The 21252-nt window shown below is 37.1% G+C and overlaps 1 protein-coding gene across 3 annotated transcripts in view; it reads right to left on the bottom strand.

Moving 5' to 3' along the window:
- dlg4a (discs, large homolog 4a (Drosophila)) overlaps window positions 1-21252 on the bottom strand; it is an 86775-nt gene that overhangs the window by 24608 nt on the left and 40915 nt on the right. For all 3 annotated transcript variants that reach the window (XM_032576911.1, XM_032576910.1, XM_032576909.1), the window contains exons 2-3: window positions 15140-15301; window positions 6389-6445 (exon numbers count right to left, since the gene is read on the bottom strand). In XM_032576911.1, the coding sequence (XP_032432802.1) occupies window positions 6389-6445; window positions 15140-15301 (219 nt within the window). The remainder of the gene's footprint in view (window positions 1-6388; window positions 6446-15139; window positions 15302-21252) is intronic.

Raw genomic sequence — 21252 nt, 5'->3', positions numbered from 1 at the left:
CGTTGGCTTAATCGCCTTATCTTCTACGAGTACGTTTGTAAATCACAAAAAATATGAGAACTCCAGAAATGTTATTCCTAAATAACGATCAACCGAAAACATCCAACTTAAAACGTATGCATAGATCAGGTTCTGTGTCATGTCTTTGCTGAATTTATTTCCTAATTCCTAAAGACTTGAATTGAAGATACTCTTTCTCTGCGTCAGCGACTTTTCCACTAATACTCCTCATGCTTCACAACATGCTGTCGTGGTCAAGCACAAGAATTTGACTAAAAAGAAATAACCATGGCGAATGTTGAAATGAAAACCCTAAACTATCTCCAGAAGGTCTGGAGAGCTATTTCAAAACTGAGACCACTTCAAAAGGTCTGCCTCTTCGGACCACACATAAAACTTTAGAGCGGTCCAGTGTATTTTTACTTTTTATCTTTAAAACTTTGAAACGTTGGGGACATTGACTGTCATGTTTAAAAGTTGAGCTTTTCTTTTCTGCAAGCAAACATCTATCACAGTTATGTAATGTATGTGGACCTTGCATCTAGAGGCTTTGCAGAACCAATACATTTATGTAAGGGCAGACTGATGGAGAAACCTTTCAGCTGGCGGTTTCCCTCTGTTAAATAAACTGTTTACCTTTACTCTAACGTCTAATGCTCCTTGCTGTTCCGAATGCAGGAATATCTCCCCCCTATTCTCATCTAACATGAACACTGTTCTCTTCCTTTCTCTGTGTGTGCATATTTTTTCCTCCTCCTCCTCCTCCTCTCGCGCCTCTTCTTCCCAAGAGACCTGAGCTGCGGCTGCACAGTAATTACACTGAAGCTGCAGGGACATATTTAAACATTTATTAAAGAAAAGTCAGCAGGTAGGAGAAGATGAAGGTAAAAGCCAGATACTGACCGGACAGGAGTGCACAATCAATGAGGAAGGATCTCAACAGAGGAACACCAATGGGGGGAAAGCACCGTAGAAAACAGCAGGTTTGTTAGTACAAAAAGCAGCTGCATCGGGACATTTTAGAGGATGAATTTGCGTCAAGCAAATCTCAAGAGTTGGCTGTTTTATCTAAATCAGGTTTCCGAATCAGAGTCCTGCAGTAAAGGAACAAAAAATATTAAAAGTTCCACTTTTTGATAGTAGAAGAGCATAAGTAGTTATGCTATATAGGAACTTTCTAGCATACATAGACTTTAAAAAGTTCATACCAAAAAGCTTCTTACATCTTTTTAGTAAAATGCAAGAAAAAGACTGGCAACATTGTTCTCTGCCTGCACGGTGCAAATAATCTTGCAGCTCGGCCCCTCCCCCACCTGTTGCCGATGGTCAGTTGGCTGAAAGAGAACTATTGCACTAATTTCCTTTTAGAAACTCAACTGATTAGAACAACTTTTAAAAGTGGAAAAAAAGAGACTATAAAAATGCTGCCCATCACAACTCGGACTAGAGTGTTTGTTAAGAAGCCCACTGCAGGCTAGTTAACAGGCAGCCAAAATAATTAACCAGTTAATATCAGCATTAGTCTACAAAAAGCAAAATGACTAAATTCATAATATTCAGGTGTTTTCATTTTGCTTTTGTCTATTTACTGTATCCAATTTGAAATAATAATACATGACATGTTTTTGACAAAAATATTATTACTAATCATTTGTTTGCCTTACTATTTTAGCTAAAGGAGAAATAATTGTTGCTTTTCTTTGTTGAATGGTATCCTTTCTTTTGGGCCCTTCAACCGTTAGTTGATAGAGCAACTTCCAACAGGTTGTAGTCAAAGTTTCTAAGCAACTGTGAACAAAGGCGAATAGAGAACTGTGGGAAGAAAATCTGAAATGCATAAGATCAAACTGTTCACAAATGATGCATCAGTTCAAATGTGCTTAAGATGTGTTTGCATAGACTAATATTTAAAAAAACATTAAACACATTTTTCTCAACCAACCAAGATAGGGGAAAGTCTTTGATTAGTAGTGCTTATAGTCAATACGATCAGCATTTTTAATTGTTTAAAAAAAAATGAAATTCAGGCATAATTAAAGAAAAATAAAATCCCTATAGCGATTCTCTGACGCAGCTTGCATGTGCGAAGAAGAGAAACTTTTCACAAGATGAGTTGGAGAAGTTCCTGGGTAAAGTTGAGGAACAAGAACATATTTTGTTTGGGACACCGTTTTCTGGCATTGAGGCCAATCTCTAGAGGAGTTAGTTGGACAGTGTGTCAATGTTGTGCCTTCACAGGCAGAACAGAATAAAACATGGCGAAGATGGAGGTCAGAGAGATTAATGTCTGGCAATCACCAAAATAAAAAAAAAAAAAAAAAAGACCAAACCAGATCGAAGTAAAATGTGAGCCTGAGGCATTTCAGATTTTACGCTTGCACTTTTCCCCATTAACATTACAAATGTGGTAGAGCAGTCCAAAACTGTAATTCAACCAGCAAAAAAACAGAAAACTGGATCTGGTCAAGAAGCCACCCGCCCCATGCTGGACCAGCCTTTAGTCGGTTCTGTTGATTACAATTAATGAATCCTGGACTGAACCAAACCACCAAGCCACAGCGGTGTAAGTAGGACTTGCACATCACATATAATTTCTACTCTGAAAGAATGAAAATGCTTCATCTTTGTCTTGTGATGGTGTTTCAGTCACAATAGAGAAACTGGCTCTTGCAGTAAACTGCTCTTAATTGTTGGCTTATTCAACATAATCATATGGTAATTTGATAAACCTGGTTAATGTGCTCTATATACATCTGTGTCTTTAAATACAGTGTCTTTAAATGCACCGTTGGCTCTTATTTCTAATGAGGCTGGAGACATTGTACGGAAAGGTAATTTCTGCATCACTTTTCAGATGTTTTAATATCTAACGGCATGCACTCGTATTTATTACTTTTTCATCATGTGTCTCTGGTGTGTATAATAATTATTTTCACATCATCAACCCCTTCCCAGCTCACCCTCTAAGTGTCGCCAGTGGGCCAGTAAATCTGGAAATATGCATAAGCAAGCTGTGAATATAACATGGAGCTGCTGAAGTTTCACTTAGCTTTCTTCTTCTGCCTGCCTTGTTTGAGTGATTGAGTTTGGCCAAACTACACGTTTTATCAACAGTCAAATTGCTTTAGTCACGCCAGTCTAAAGCTAGGCTATAGTTATAACTGTATCAGTTTGTGCTTAATTTGGTAATCAGGTAAAACTTTGGCTACCGTGAACACATGAGCTGGTCGGATCTGACCTGGGAGCCACCGTTTAGCAATTTCATTGTTAGCATGCCAACCAGATGTTTCAGAGTGATGTGGAAAAAAAACAACAACCACTTTTTGTCCTACCATCACAAATGTGAAGGCATAGAGGTAATGACAGTACTCAGACCTAAATCCAATCTAAAGAGAAGCGTAAGAGAGAATACCGGACTTCGGACGATTTAGCGATTGCACAATCTCTTATTTGAAGCATGCAGGTTTATCAGTAAGAGTCTAAATATTAATAGGTTCTATTTTCTTTCTCTTCTGCCAGAACATTGTTGTCTTTAGATGCTCCTCGTCCTGTTGCTTGATATCTGTATCCAGCTTATGCAGCTTTATCAGATTAAGGAGTTCTTGCTATTTCTGCTTTCTGGCTGTTTGTCTGGCTGTGGGATTTGCCTGCATTTTGGTCCTTTGTCTTCATTTCCAAACTTCTGACAGATGAAAATTAAATTCAACTTCTATTTTTAGTTTATGATAATGATTTCAGAATCTTAAAACCAATTTGGTCCTGCAAATCCACTCTGCTTCATCTCGGCCATGTCTCAATTTGATCATTTCTGTTGCGACGGCTCAACTACTGTTTTGTTGCTCATCTTTTCCCACAGCGCATATGTAGTTTGATCTAATTAGTTGTGAGCTGTAAAACTCTTCTTGTTGTTTTAATTTTCTATTCACCTGCTGCTCCATGAGGATTTTACAGACTGAAATTTTGGATTTTTGTTAGCAGACCTTTGTAGAGGAAACTGATAGATTTAGCAACAAGAGAAAACTTCATCACAAACTCCTTCAGTCTCATTGGCATCCATTTAATTTAGATTTAGTCCAAAATATACCAAGGCAACCTAGGAAACTACAGTGCCAGCCCATATAAGAGAATTCGGAAACAAAAAGGGAATGTAAACATTTTATCAAACACACAAAAACAAATTTTTTTTTTATACCTACAGGATTAGAGGATCTGTTAAGATGAGACATGTTTTGCTTATACAGCAAGGATCTCCTCTTTTAAAGAACAACTTGTTCAACTTCTTATAATTTGAATTAATTAAAATATTAACAGCATGACATTTAAATCTTTCTTCGTTCACATGAAACAAGAGGTGATATGACTCACTGTTTGAGCATCTACATGAAAAGTTTTTTTACAATGTGAAAAACGTGTCTAATTGCTTTACATACAATTTTTCAAATAACTGATGTCATTTCCATCTAAAGCACCTCTTTGCTAAATCATGCACACAACCCAAAGACCTCCCCCTCTCTTGCCAAACCCTGGCGGTGTTTCCAGAGACAATCTTACCCATAAATCAATGGGATCCTGGACTGAAACTGGCAAACCCTACACCATTAAAGCAATAAGGAGACAGACTGACGACACCACCTACACATCAATGACAACCACATGGGCACGATGCCACCAGCAAAGACTTAGACACACTCAAAGGCATTACTGCAATGCATCTTTAGGGCAGTACGCATTTTACCGAAGCAGCGAAGAAAATGTAATGCACTCATCTGCAGAATGAAAGATTTCTGCATACCACTACGGAGACGCATGTGTGCTTTTCTGGTTGATGAGTTTCTGCTGTACATGTTGTCTCCGACTGTTTACAGTTTAATTACAAACATACCGTATTAGAAGATTTCTATACAGGGTCAGGGTGGGTATACAAAAACAAGATGAGATGAAAACAATAAAAATGGGAATTTTGGAGCGTATTAGATATGGACCATGGAAAAATTTCAATATATTTACTCAGTTTAAATTGTAACAAATGAAAAAAAATGCTTGCAAGGTATTTTAATTGATATTTAACTGGAACTAGCACTTTAATACTGAATGGGATGCAGGCAAACAACTGTAAGACTGATATGTATATTCAAACACAGACGAATAAAAAAATATATATATAGTATATATATAGAGAGAGAAAGTGTAGTTTGAATGCTGGACACATCCAGGCTGCAGGTTTTAATTTGTATACATACATACAATACAGACCAAAAGTTTGGACACACCTTCTCATTGAATTCAATGAGAAGGAATTCAACCAAACTTTTGGTCTGAACTGTATATATATACTGTATATACACATACTGTATATATATGCAGAAAAGCATGTTTTCTGCATACAAAAAATTGACAAATATTCCCCAATGCAGAAGTGAAGTTTAGGCAAACACAAAACAAATTAGTTATTGCTATTTAATCAAATAAAAAGTTTGAACTATTTTGACAAAATGTAAGAAATTTAGCTTTTTCTAATATGATTTCTACTTAAAAGGATTGATTAAAAGAACTTTCAAATTTGTGCTGTTTTACACCAAGTTTGTTTTCAGTTCTAATGCATACCACAGCCCTGGAAAAATAGGAGAAGTCTTAAAATAAATCAATCTTTTATTGTGCGTACAAAATCTCAGACTTTAATTTAATGGGACGGAAATTATGGTAAGATATGCGTATATCTAGAAAGGCATAAGAGGCAGCGTTTCAGTGTACCGCTATTCCATAATGCACACGCTTTGCCCTGCAATAAAAAGTTATAGTACACGAGTCAAGTGAAACCTGTCTGATCATAAAACTGTTCCACTGGTGCAACACAAATGTCTTCTCAAGGTTATGAAAGTCAGTGGGTGCAGTCTAACACTGCCACCTACAGGATCCAATGTGTCCTGCAAAAGATTACATGTTCTTAACCCCTCATTTTACACCTTCAAGACTCGAGGCATCGCTGTGTTTGTGGGTTTTTCTTGAGCCATAACTGATTCCATAGAAATGTCCTCATGCACTGAAATACTGCAGTGGAAAGAAGCAGCATATTTTGTGTCCAGAAGTAGACAGTGATCACCAGCAGAACGAATCTGCTCGACAGAGAAGATTCAAATGACACTGATAAAGAATGAATACACTGAAATGACACGGAAATTCATGACCTCATAAATATAACAGTGAACATTAAATACAGATGAATGGGCAGCCGACAACCAGCCACACAAAACGCAAAACAGGAAGTGAGGATTGAAAATATTAAAAAAAGAAAACACAGAGAAAAAAAAATCCCGCTTTTGGATGATGACAGATGATGACACTGCTGATGTTACCGTTGACGGAGTATCACGGATCGCCGTGGTCTTACCAGTGTGGAAACTGCGGAGGTGTACATTGGAGTGTGTCCCGTGGACATCAACACAGGCTGTAAAACAACAGAAGGGACAGGGTAATTGTGCAGGACGTGCGGATGGGTAAAGGGAAGAACAGCGGGCACTATGTAGTTTCACGTTATCTCATCATTTGTGAAATATGCCAAATAATTCTGAAGATTATTGAGAAATCTATATTAAGTGTGACGTATACATCGTCTAGTGAAACGATACATACACACCCTGAACTTTTTTCACATTTTACCAGGTCACAAACACAAACTTGAATGTAATTTAGATTTTACATAAAGTAGAACATTATTGTGAAGTAGAATTAAAATAAAACATGGCTTTCTGTTTTTTTCCTTTACAGGTACAGTACAGGTGTGGCACATTTTGGCTGCATTTACACCTACGGCTCTTCTGCTGTGTGTCTCTACAAGTTTTATGCAACGAGACAAAAATATTTCTATCTACCACCATAAAACAAACAGCCCAGGCTAAGTCAGATTGGATGTAAAGTATGTGTAAACAGCACATTTAAATTGTAAGATTCTGAATTAAATTTAGGTCTGGACTTTGACTTGACCACTCTAACACATCTATAAGGCTGGGTGTTTGTTTAGCATTATTGTCGCTATTTCCAAAATTCCCATATATTTATCATCTCTGTTCCTGCGGTAGAAATTACCTCCACAGCATTATGCTGCCAACACCATGTTTCACATTGGGTGTGGTGTTTTAAGGGTGATGTTTGACAGTGGCATTTTTGAAAGCCATGCATCTTCTTGTATTTATTATGTAAAGGGAAACATGTGGCAGCAGTGTGACAAAAGGCGAAAAATAGGCATGAAAACAGTCGCAAAGCATAAAGATACAATCATACTGTTGACTGTATGATTGAAAAACACTTTATGAGACTTGCAACAATCTTCTTGCAAATTTAACTTTATTCAGAGAAGCTGGAAAAATATTACCTAACTCTCCTACCCTTTCTATATTATGTTTGACGTATCAAAGCCTTGAATCTTTATAAATAAATTACAGATTTAAATCATTAGCTAGAATAGAGTCAGAATTGCAGAACACAGCATGGGGTCAGCGTTTGCTCATAAATAAGATAGTTAAGATATGAATAAAAAGCAGAATCAATTCAAACAGCACATCTGTTTATGCCTCTTAAATCTGTGTGAGGCTCTGCACAGCTGAAACAGCCACTCTGAAAACTCCCTTTTTACAATTAACAGCAGTGCTGTGGCTGCTATGCACTGCAAAGGTTTTAGCTACCAGCAGTGCACACTGAGGTCTTAGTATTTAGACAGCTGTGTTGATGTATTCCAGCACAATACTAATCAAGAGGAAACCATCCCATTTTTTTTTCTTTAATTTTGCTCACTTTTTCTCAGAATCAAACTGTCCCTTATTTAATGGGTTCATTGGAAATGTTATAGGCTTTTCTCCCTCTGTTGCAAATGAAGAGCAGCACAATTAGGCTGTGAGATATTGCTTATTTGTTATTCCTTCTCTGTAAGTTTCCTTTAAGCTGCAGAGTTTCAAACACCAGAACCTGTTAATATATTTGAGCTTTAGTTAATTTTCTGCTGCCAGCGTCGGGTGATGAGCCAGGGAAGGAGAGCAGGAAGAAGGTGAGCAGGATGAAAAAGGGGGGCAAAAGGCGAAAATTCATTAGAAACGTGGAAAAAATCCCTTTTAAACGAGACTTGCCTTCTGGTAAAAAAAAATATATATATGCAGAAATAAAGGGTCTATTAGTGTTTTGGTTGTCATGGTACTGTGAGGAGGAAATCCTTATGCGAAGAGTAACCACATCAATCATGAATACCAAGCATTGTCATCATCATTGTCATCATCAATCACATGATCATTTCTGTGCAACATTCCTTTATAAGTTATATTAACATCAAAAGAAACCAAAACTAAAATCACAACTAAGTAAAATCATAATCTCTCACTAAACATTTTAGAAAAAGTGATTTTAGTGGTGAAATTGTTCATTCAGAGGTCATTCTGCCTTACAATAGGAAATAATCATTTTAAGCAAATTAACAGCAGCACAACTGTTACAGTAAACATAAGTAGTTTTGTTTTTTTAAAATTAGCCTTTACTTTTTAATTTTGATCGGACAATCTAAAAAATGTTTAATTACCAATTCTTGCTTCCTTAGGGTTTAAATGTGAGAGAACAAAGGGGCCCAATTCATTTAGCCATTTATATTTATCTTGCCACTTTGCACAGTGAGAAGGATGCAGCAACATCTTGGGATCATCGTGTCTCCATAATGGGACTGAAATTTCAACCTAAATCGCCGCCCACAGGTTCAGTGAGGAAAATGTAGTGAAGCACGCCATGTTCACTGTTAAACACAGTTGAGCATATGTGATGCTGTGGGTCTTTTTCTCATTCAAAAGTCCTGAGTGTCATGTTAGAGGCACTAGATCATTAACGCTTTAAAATACCAGAATATTTGAATTGAAAACTGTGAATCTCTGACTGAAAACTGAAAAAAATATCTTCACTGCTGCGTCATAGGATAATCTAAATCATATAAACAAATCAACAAGAAATGGTCGACCGCATACAAAATCTAAATACATATTCCTTTATGCGTGGGCTTATGTGGAGAGAAGAGAGCATAAAACATCACCTGGAATCTGGATGATTTAGAGATTATGGAAAGAGGAAAAGGCACACACTTTGTGGTAAAACGTTACAGAGGGAGACCAAAAGCTACTTTATTATCAGAACAATTTTGTACAAACAATAAGCAGCAGGGGTGCTAGTGAGCATGCCATTGGTGATTTTGTGTTCTATTGGTGTTTTGAATTCATTTTAAAATTTTGCCCAAACCACATCTGGCTCACATAAGTCATATTGTGCACAGCATCCCCACTGACAACTTTTTAAAGACTTATATTCATACTGAAGTGATTTTAAAATGTGTTTTAATTGCAAATCTCATCTAAAAGCAGGCATCTTGTTTTTACTGACTAGTAATAAATTAGTAATAGGAACTCAGCCATCATTATTGCATCTTTCATGACCTTGAGTAACAGCAGCAGATTATAGTAAATACAGAGACGGATATAATTACATAAAAAACACTACTTTTGTAATCCAGGTGCAGATAATTTCAGAAGTAAACTTAATCTTAAGTATCACACCTAAAACTCGTCAGTTAAGCCTGCTTTTCAAAGAATATCAAAAGGATTTTGAGGTTTGCTTCTAAGCAGCATCCATGTGTTAATTATGTATTTTCAGTGTATTTTTGCGTTTCTGCCTTCCAGAGGATTCTCACACTTCCATAACATGATTCACACAGTTAATTTTGATCTAAATAAGTTCAAAACATTTTTTTTTCCATTGCAGTGAATTCGGTTCTCCCAGAAGAGAAGAGTAGCACGAAGCTTAAAAATAAATAATAGCAGTAACCCACAAATAGAAATGGAGTTAGTCAGGTTTAGGCAAACATTGCGAACAAGCTGACATGGTATGCTCCCAGTGGATTTTTTTAAGACTGCATTTCAACTCACAACTTCCAGAGCTCCTAAGATGCATGTACATACGCACATATATACATAATCAAGGCAGCTAAAAGAGAACAATATTGCCAAAAACACTTTTCAAAAAGGCTTTTCATTGGCCATTTTAAACAGTACAAAAGGAAAATAGAGATGGAAATTGAAACAGCTTGTCTGTCCTTTACTTCAAGGTAAAGTGGCCTCAATGGTTTAAAGCCAAGACACCAAAAATCTGCAGAAATTTGAAGTATGTACAAACACTGCTGGTGGACTGATGCACAAAATTAAATGTTCCAGGGTCACTGGTTATGTAATGATGTGGAATTAACATAATTTTAGAGACCAAAAAGTTGGCATTTTAAAGTGATTGAACAAAATAAACTGTTCCTTTTGTTGCACAAACTGTATTTGTTGATAGTCATATTAATTTTGTTTAGTTTAATTACATTTACTCATGTAACCAAACTAAAATATGCATTATAGATGCCCCATAAAATGTTACGTGCAAAATAAATCCTAATTTCCCAGCCTTAGTAATTAGAATTAGACAACTGGAACAGCTGCACGATTAGTTATAATCGTTTTATAGTTATATAAAACATTCTGTTTGTTTTATATTTTATTGCCTTTGTATATTTTAATGTAACCAGTTGTTGAAACAACACATGAAATGTGAGAGAATAATAGAGTGCATGTACAAGATTCAATTGGGATGTAACTTAAAATGGACAGAGGCGTAGAGAGATTGAATTCAACTCTCCAGTAAAGAGTTTTCACTTTACATGAAAGATAAAAATCAATTACAACTTTTGAATCTTGAAAAGTTAAAGTGTCATTTGATTCCATATGAATGATACACTTAAAACAGAGATAACTTATATGATACATAAACAATAGTTGTGCAAGGACACATCCTTGTGGAACAACTGTAGACATCTTTTTAGCAAATGATTAATGATATCTGCTTTTAATCCTGGAGTTTCTTAATAATTTCATGTGCTGCTTGTATTACATTGTTTTGCTACATTTTGATGTGTTGCAAACTTTGTGACTAACATTATGTTATTTATACAACATAATTATTCATTTAGTTATTCTGACTCTGTGAATCGGTGGAAAAAGACAAAGCACGACCAACTGAAACAAAAAAAACTAAAGAACTAATTTCTTGGTGCACCCAGCTGATTGTCAGAAGTAAATGTTTTTGGTGCAGCTCATATGCACTTGGTTTAACTTCCACAGCAAAACATTATTGTAATATATTCGTACCATAATAACTAACACTAGGGGACAATGGGTATGCAAATTTGGCTAACTGTGGTTAAAGAGACGTGTTTTAGGAAAAAAAAAAAAGTATAAAAAAGACATAAATATGTTTTAAAATGGATGTTGATTTATCATAGTATTGGTCATAAATGAATAACTACAGATTGTGGTCGAGCTCATTAAATTTGAACTTTTAATCAAAGTGGTACTAGTGATACAAAAACTCCACAAGCATCTGTAAGCTGATTGAACAAGTAATGATCTGAAGACACTGGAAGGCACTAATCATAATTTTTACTCTCACTTAAACAGAGTTGATTAACACATAACGGCAGATTTTAGAAGAGCAACTTAGAGGAATGAAGCCTCTCTCCTATCACGTTAATTAATGTATTTATCAGTTTTCGATTAATCAGCCCATCCTCTTTGACGTACGAGTTGTTTGTTCTGTCTTACATTAACATTTGGATCATCTATCACATTTAAGCACAATCCACACAGAAATGTTTTTTTTTTTCTAAAACAGCATGTTCTTTTTGAAAACAACATGGGGGCATTTTCAGAAATGTTTTCATCCACGAGGAAATGGACGAAATACCACGAACGGTCCAAAACCCTATTTTTACCTAGATCTCTTTCTGTCTGAGACTTAAACACAAAGATTAGAAGAAAAAGAAACTAAACTAGGACACAAAAATATAACATTTATTAAAGCTGCAGTATGTAACTTTTATAAAAAATTGTTTTTTTTTTTTTTACATATTTGTAGAATCTATGACTATGTCGACTGTGGTATGAGACAGACAATGTGTGGAAAAAATCAAGCTTTTCTGCCTTTTCCCAGTGCTTCCAGTGCTAACTAAAAACAACCAATGAGAACCCGGAGGCGGGTCTTAGTGCTTGTCAATCACAATTTCGTATGGTGATGCTCATCCCCTTTCCTCTCTGCACCCTCCGATACCGCTCCACCTTTTTCTCATCAGCAGATCTTGTTGTGAACGCTACGGCTAGTTAGCATAGCCACCAATGATGGCGGACAAACGGTTTTTCTGTAACGGTAAGACAGCAGCGAGTGACATGAGGTTGAGTGACGGCGTCAACGCCTTTCTCCTGGCTCTGATTGGTTGATTTTGGTCGGGAGCGGTGCATTTCTTCAGATGCAATAACAGCTCAGGGAGGCAGTGGAGTCAGATTGATCTTTTCACAGATATTTGTCTCATAACATACAGTCACAACATGGCGACAGTTTAAAAAGACATGTAAAGAAATATATTCTTTATAAAAGTTATTGCAGCTTTAAAACACAATTTGTGATTATCTATCTATCTATCTATCTATCTATCTATCTATCTATCTATCTATCTATCTATCTATCTATCTATCTATCTATCTATCTATCTATCTATCTAGCTGTGTATTTTTATATATAAGCTGTAACTAAAGTTCCCTTTATGAGATCAGAATGACAATGTTCAGGGGCAATGGTTAGCTCTCCTCACACGAAGAGATGAGTGTATAATTTAAATGACAGCAAGAAATCACAATAAGCCAGCCTTTCTTTGCTGCTTATTAAATGGCAGCATTTCATTTCGGCTCATCTAGGGACTTCACTTCTCTCCGCCTGTGGGAAATATGAAAGAACTGGTCCCCCATCACAGAAAAATAAAAACAGGATCTTCTCACTCTCAATTGGTAAAAAGGTTGTTGGATAACATATGTGGATACATGAGATACATCCTGTTTAAGTGGCCACCGCAGCTTACACCGGTACATTTGTAGTTACAGAAGAACTGAGTTAGTGCACTTCAAGCAAGCTGCTCATGTTCCCACTGATGTCAGCTTGCTTTGCTAATGGTAGCTCTTATGATGTCCGTCTCAGTACAGACACACACCTAAGTGCATCAAGATCTCCATCTTTGTGGGGTGGGGGCGGGGGTTCAATGTAATTTAGCATATTTTATCCATACAAATAATGATGACAGCTTTGTTTTTAAAAAAAAAGCTGACTGGAATCACTTGTGCTCATTTCTCTTTGACCATGCCTGGTTTATTTGATCATATTATCTGCCTATTGTCTGTCCTTAAGGTATCTTGTGTCCAGACGCATTGTGAGTGTAGATATCAGATCGCCTGATGTTCATGTTCATACAGGCTCAAAGCTGATGCATGACGGCACGGCAGGCCATATTTAATTATCAAATAAGATTATGTTCCTATCAGTGCCCTTAGGTGGGCAATGCAGGACTCCAAACCAGCCAACATGTGGTGTTACGTTAAATCAGATACTGCTTTGTGTCTGGGTGGTATGATGAACAAAAGCATAATGTCAGCCTGCTTACATCAGGATTTTCCAATGATAAAGAAATTTAGAAGGACACCAACCAATGTAACTTCAACATTTTTAAACAGGGTGTGTGCATTTTTGGTCTAATCAGTTATACGCATGCAATTCTGGATAAAAATAGAAAACCTCACCATGTCTCTAAATGTCAAGTTGATTTTAGGACTTTAAATACTGTATTTATTTTTATTTTTTTCCCAACAACTTTGAGGATTTTTAGCAAAAACAGTTGAAAACCCTGGTTTGAATTTATTCAGGATAACAGTTAGAAAGTATACATCATGTTAGACCTGTCACAAGAACACATTTTGCTGGACGATAAATTGTCCCAGTAATTATTGAGATGGATGATAATGTTGTTGTTTTGAGACCATTTTCAAATAATATAATGGTGATGGTAAAATAATGCAAGAACACATTCTCAAAGATCAGTAAACTTTAAAAATTATAATGAACATTTTACACTGGGACTGGAAGACATTTTAAATATCCAAAATAAACAAAACAGCAGAAACAACAAATCAAAGGAATTATGAAGTATATGTAAACAGAATTGTCTTTCTAAAACAAAAGGGTTAGTTGAGTCCAAAGTACCAGACTGAAGACCAATTTTGGCAGAAAGAAAACTATAAATCATCCAACTGGAGATTTTTGATATCGCAATTAATTGATTTATTGTTTATTATGACATATGGTATTTGCAAAGTTTGGTTAAAATGTTCCTTACAAAGTCGAGCCTTGACAACAGGCTTGTTGTAGCACCGTCAATAAACTTATGGTGTTTTTTAAACTGAATATAAATCCTTAATCCCACTGAGGAATTTTCTCAACAGATGTAAAGCATATGCCAGCTATGTACTCAGCTGACCCTTCTGGATGCCGTGGATGAGGCGTGAGATGACCTCACGGCTGGATAAGACACTGACTCTAAAACTTTCTTTCCACGCTGCATCGCCAAAGAAGATCATCCTTGTGGTCCGGGTGAGAATTTGTGGCCCAGTAGCTGTAGTCACAGTTTATTTCAAAATATCCCTCTGGAGTACACAGTTATATTGACAATATGACAAAGCAATTTGACTGTGTAATCCATACACAACGACTCAAGGACTTGTCATTCTGATGGCACTAACATGTTCATTGACACAGATATTAATTTTTTTGAGAATTTTGTTTTGTTTTTAGGTAATCATTGGTGCGTTGCTGTTTGTATGAATTGTTTGAGAAATGCACTTACTGTTTTTGCAAATGTCAAGGACGATTCGAAAAATGTTCGTGGCCATGTAGACGTCTAAATGGAACTGTTCATTAATCATTGTTCACAATATAAATATTTGTGAAGACTTCATTATCTTGGTTTTTAAAAATTTTGACAGCAAAGTTGCTGCACAAAATGTGTTCCAGATTATTGAAAGAGGAGGTCAATCACTTTGTCAATGCTGCACTGAATATTAAGCATAGTTGATAAATTACTGGGATCCACAAGCAAAGAAATAATGAATTGCTCTTGAAATGTACTGCATTTGCAAATTGGAGTCCATTGCACCGCATGTTGCAACCTATCCATCCACAACGTCTATAAGTAAACGTGTGCATTTAATACCTTGACAGGAGAGATATGTGTGTGTGGCGTGTAGCCGTGTATGGCCTCCATGGCAGCGAGGTTCTTGTCACTCATATGAAGCATCTCTGCACTTTTCCCTGGAGCCAGATGTGCTGGGCTGTGCTCCAAGGGGGGCGTCTCCTCATCCTGGTACCTGTACTTCTGCAAGAAGACACACACACAAACAAAGAGGCACAGACAAGATTATCCAACTAAGAAGATCTCAGGTCCTGGGGTAGTAATTTAATCAGTTAATGTTATCAAAATCATCAGAAATTGAGATTTATTCATAGGAAATACAACTCTGAAATATAAAAGCAAATTCGGCTGACAACCAAAGCGGTATTCCTGTCAGATTGCCTCCTTTAACCAAATGTTGGCAGTCTATAAGCACAGCTTGTGCATCGCATAACATGTGTGACGCCTACAAGTGAAAAGTGGAGACATAATAGGAACAAAGGCCTTGAAAGAGTTCTGGCATTTTACTTTGAATAGTTATTCTCCCCCACAGCCACATGGAGCTACTAGAGCATTGATTCATGAGTGCTTTATGAGGTAGCAGTTCATGCAGCTTCTTCGTGGCAACCTCACTCCCCTACCAATATCCCACACCTGGGCAACCTGCCAGCAGCCCACTGTTTCAGCCACACATGGTAGGCTTCATTCTAGGCGCGATGACACAAAATCTGCACACTGCGATTTCCATCGCAAACACACGAGAAGGTGGGTAGCGCAGTCACACTGGAGATCTGTCACACTGTTCGGTGCCTCGAAGCCTGTATTCAACAAATCCGCACGCGCAACCTCCAAAGCCCCCAGGATCACAATGCTCTTACTGTGCTGCACTGCAGATGTGAAGCACTGCTCTCTAAAAAAGATAAATCCTCAGAAATACATTTTGGTTTGTTGGTTATTCCTGACAATTTCCCACCTCGCTCTTTTTATTTTTGTTTTTTTTTGGGGGAGGGGGCCAAAGCAGACGTGGAGAAGGAGGTGCATCGCTGAGCTCTGTCTAAGACGGGCTGCCTAGCAACCGGAGCAGAGCAGAGATTGCAGTGCCACAGTTGGGGCTGGCAGCATCGGTCCTCGATCACATTACACTGAGACAGCAAGAAAGTGAGGGAGAGAAACAGATAAAGATAGAGGAGAAAGCAAATGAGGTCTGGGTAAAATGAAAAAGTGAGACCATCAGCACCGCCACAAAGTGGGGGAGAAAAAAATCAAGATGGAGTAGGACAAATAAAAAGGAGTAATTGTTGAATGCACCGCTCTTTAATTATAGAATAACAAGCTTTTTCTGCACAGTCAGTTATTGCCATATTAATGCAAACGCTGCATCATATAGCCAAATATCCCTCACTCCCATTTTTTGCACCCAGCTCTAACAGTAACTGATAATGATTTAAAATTATTAAGAAACCCTAACAGAATTTGGTACCATTATTAATGTTCATGTATCAGTGGTCAAAACAACCCACAGCTCCACAGATCTCCCTTTCCTGCAGGACCAACATCCATGGTGCCACTCTGCCTTCTGTCCTGCTGGTGGGGGATGTGACTTTCAGTTCATGGAGCAGAATAGAAGTGCCCTTCTGGAGAGGCATGTAGGAAACTGTGAGGTTAGAAACAGGATTCACAGACATGTAAATTGGATAAGAGCTACTGAAATAAATGAACTTTATTAGTCGTATAATGTATAAGTCAGCATTAAAACAAAAGTTGACTAAAAGGTAACGAATTGGATAAATAATAAATCTGAGTGAAGGGTTTGCTTTTCGTTTTGCAGATGACCTGAGTGCTTGAGCTTCAGCTCTGTTGTAGAGATAGACAAAAATAAATGTAGGGGCGAAAAATGTTTTCTTTTTCTTCATGTATCAACTAATGTTACCATTGCAGTACAGCCAGAGTCTAAAGGCAGTTAGAAGAGCAGCCATTTAAATCTCAAAGGATGTTAGTTCACTCCTGGTGATCAACAGTTGACTACAAGTAGAAATTAGTGGTTAATGTTTTCATTGTGCATAGTCCCTGACAAAATAAATATTTGTCTATTTATCTATCTAATTGAAATTTCTCCATGAAATCAAGTAATGAGGCTTTTTGATGTTTTTATGGCCCTCATGGTTTTTTTCCTCACACTGATCAGTCAGGAAGGAGGGCAGAGAGAAAAGAGGGAAGAGAAGCAGCAACAGTCCTGATTTCAAGAGTTACAACCCTAAACTAGATAAGTAATAAACTTAGTTGCTGAAAATGCAATAAGATTTAGCTCACAAGAATAAACCTAAGACAGGCCAAATAAATTAAAATATGCTCTAAAAATGTTTCATTGTTATTAAATTCTTTTTCCCTATAAACTATGACATGCTTCCTTGCCTTGTTGAAGAAATACATCCCCAAACCATGATGCTGCCAACACTATGTTTCACAGTGGGGATCAGGGTAAAGTGCAGTGTTTGCTTCCACCACACAGTTTGTTTTTGTTTTTTTGCAGGTTCCCTAAAAATATTTGATTTAATAATTTGCACCTCACTTTGTGTTGATCCATCACATAATATTCCAACAATATAAACTGGAGTTTATTATAAATTTTAAAAAGTGGGACTGTCAAGATGGTATTTCCTAAGAATCTAAGCAGTGCAGAGTAATCTATCAACATTTGCTTTCAAAATAAATGTATTTCTTATTTGAGAAGTTTTAGATGGGCTTGTTTCAAGCATACTTTGTGGAGGATATATGTTAGCTAATGTGTTTAAAATTCACCCAGACCTAAAGTATGTTGGAATATAAGATCATTCAGTGTATGCTTCCTGAGCTCACCTATTTCATCAGTGGTCCAGGCTTTAGAAATAGGTCTTCTATCTGAGCAGCAGAAACTAATCTCTATACATAAAATATGTAGGCCAGAACACCTGCTGGATGGCAGTTAAGAAAGCTTCACACCGCCTCACTCTAAGGTATATAAACCAGCCTAAACCAGCCACATATTAAGTTTATGGCTTTCTATCTTTCAAGTTAAAACATGCGCAGAACGACAACTACATTCAAAGAGCCGTTTGTCTGTCATGATTATCTGAATTCTTTTTTTTTCCTCCAATACAGTCCATCAAAAATACAAACCTTCTCAGTTTATTTTCACTCACAAGTGTCTTTGCAAGTGCTAAACCTCAAACACAGCTTTCATCTCATTTACAGTATCGCGATTGCTGCTGCCAGCCGACACCTACCAGTAAAACTGTTTATTTCATGTATATGCAACAATCAGGAGATTCAGATATCCTGCCAAATGTTACCTTCAGGCGTTTACTCCAGGGCATCTCAGCACAGCACTTTGACAAGTGTTCATGTCCTTTACGGTGCGCGCTTCAACAACAGACTTAACATTCACCATGGGGCAGAGTGCCTAGAGCTGCACGCATCAGGATGCTAGTGTGTGAATCCAGACAACCTAAATAAAAACGGGGAACTATAGCAAAGGAGAGCTTCTTTATTTCCCCCACGGAGACGCTCTAGATTCCCCATCTTCACACAAATATAACTCATCAATTGGGTGGAGTCATTAATCTCAACGCAGTGCAAAACGGAAGCTTCTATTTAAGCAGTTTTTCCAGCATTCTTCATACTATAATGAAGAAATTAACAAAGTTGCATTCACTGATAGCAAAAATGGTTTCCAAGTAAAGGTGATTTAAATTGGATAAAGAGTAAAGAATGCTGCAGTCATATGAAGTAACGTGGAAAAATCTCAGTTGTGTCTTCATAAGGTTAAGTTGTAAGTGGTTCTGATAGGTAGGTAACTTGTATTAAATTTATTTATTTTTTCCATATTTGTCAAAACCTTCACTATGTTCTTACAGCAGAATATAAGACAGATAATCTGTGAAAAAGTCTAGCTGCCCTGCCTCCTTTCAGTGGTCCTATTGCCATCTCCAGAAATACGCTGCTCGATCAGAAATAACCAATCAGAGCCAAGAAAAAGGTCTTAGCACTGTCAATCATGCTCATGTACGCATTGCTCGGTGTAAGCAGCGACTACAACCTCAAGACTGCCGTTTTGCTGCAGCCGGAGAAGCAATTTAATGTTACAATAAAACTGTTTATCCACTATCGTCGCTGGAAATGCTAACTAATCTGCAAATTCAGTCGGCTCCTCTGTGGAGAAGGAGCTGCAGTGAACCAGGGAGCAAGGGGTGCAGCAGCAAATACACAGGTATGATTACAGTGCTAATGCCCTCCTCCTGGCTCAGACTGGTTGTTCTTGACCGAGATTTGCATTTCTGCAGGTGGAAGTAGGATCACATGGAGGAGACAGATTTTTCACAGATTATCTGTCTCATATTATACAGTTTGGATATAGTGACAGTTTCAATAGATACAAAACTGTTTTATACAATACAATATATTTTATTGCGAAACTTTCACATGGTAAGTGATTTTCTGATCGTGCTTTCTGTGAATAAGAAATCCACACAAATAACAATCTTCAAATTGAATAATCACATTAGAGTTATAGATACAGTAAATCGTGCCACATTTTACTGAAACCTGCTTCCTGTGCGGCAAGAAGCTCAAGTGGATGATGTGACTTAATAATATAAGAACGCTGGACTCTTAGAGCCTTCATCTGACTTGTTTTTTGTTATTGTTGGTTTGCATTAAAGCCCTTTCAGAGCATTTAGAGCTTAAGAACACCACAATCTTTAAAAAGTGTGAATTGGACATTTGGTAAAGTAAGTGGGGTCTATAGTGTGACTATCTGTCCGATCTTAACCGCAAGCTTTGCTTCATTAACCAAAGAAAGGTTCTCTTCACATCAACCTGAGTGAATGAAAGAACTCACAGTTCAGGTTAGACTTCAGGCAAAGCTCCGCAACTGTGAATTCATCCCATCCCCCCTCCGTCCGCTGAAGCATGTGCACACCATTTTTATGCTGAGTGCATGCATTCTGACGTTTGTAGCAGTCACAGTGAGGGATCGTTAGTGTTAATCCCCACCAGTTGTCCGCAAACATATTCAAGCCGGTGGACATCGTTTTACCTCATCTGATGAGGTTCAGGGAAATTAACATGTAGTAAAAAGAGCAAATGATCATAAGGTTTGCTCTTAAAATGAGCCTTTTAAGCACAGAGGGGGTAATGGGTTGAACTAAGTGGGTAAACAGCAGCTTGGTATTGGATTCTAGGTAACAAAGAGGGAAATCTAAATTTTCCTTTAAGTTGACTCAGGCCAATTGAAATACAACAAAAAAAGATTGAAAAACGGCTCCTTTTGTTGCTGATCTTATGATTAATATTGATGTTTTTCTTTCACTGGCACTTGTCCATTTTCTCTTCTTGTGAAAAATGCTGTATTAAAGGCTTATTTATGTATTTTGCTATTTAAGAATATTTGAAACCTGTTGGGCAAGTAACTGTGACTCTGTTTGGACTTCAATGAATCTCAAAATTGATTACATTTTACAGCTTGCTGATGCATGTCTGTGTACCAAATGCTTACTGGGGTGTATCGCAGAAACATGATCTTTTTCTGACAGCACAATTAATTCAGTTTATTCTGCATTAGCTTCCAGCCCACCACTGGTTACTGTAAAGCTTTTACTGGTAGTTTTTGGTTTAATTCCTTTAAGACAGGTATTCCATGTTACAACATCACGGTGATATTCATAAAAGATAGCGTCAGCATCGTAACACAGACCGACGCAAAAAATGTATGCGTTAACTTTGGTCTCTAAATGTGCTGCACATTTTGTGGCCATTCTAAAAATAAACTGTTCTGACAAAATATAGGTTAAAGTCAACAAAGCATGAAAAAGGGGTATTGTTGCTCATTGTAGCTATTTTTGTGATTTTAAGTTTTTTTGTTGGACAATTATTTAAAAAAATAAATAGAAAAATTAGATGGTATGATTCCTGTTTTTAAAGTAAATGTAAAATGTACTTATAATCAACTTTTGGCACCTACCAGTCAGCAGCCTATGTAATGATTCCTAAAGTATGAGTTTTATCTCAGTAATAGTTAAATTGCAGCCATGTTTTTTAAGTTGTCAAATCTCATGTACTTTTGTCTGATGTGTGTGACACTCTCTTCTCATTCATCTTTGTTCTGGTGACTGCTTGTG

The sequence above is a fragment of the Xiphophorus hellerii genome, chromosome 11, assembly GCF_003331165.1.
Source record: "Xiphophorus hellerii strain 12219 chromosome 11, Xiphophorus_hellerii-4.1, whole genome shotgun sequence".
Taxonomy (NCBI): domain Eukaryota; kingdom Metazoa; phylum Chordata; class Actinopteri; order Cyprinodontiformes; family Poeciliidae; genus Xiphophorus; species Xiphophorus hellerii.
This window is presented reverse-complemented; position numbering and strand designations above follow the sequence as displayed.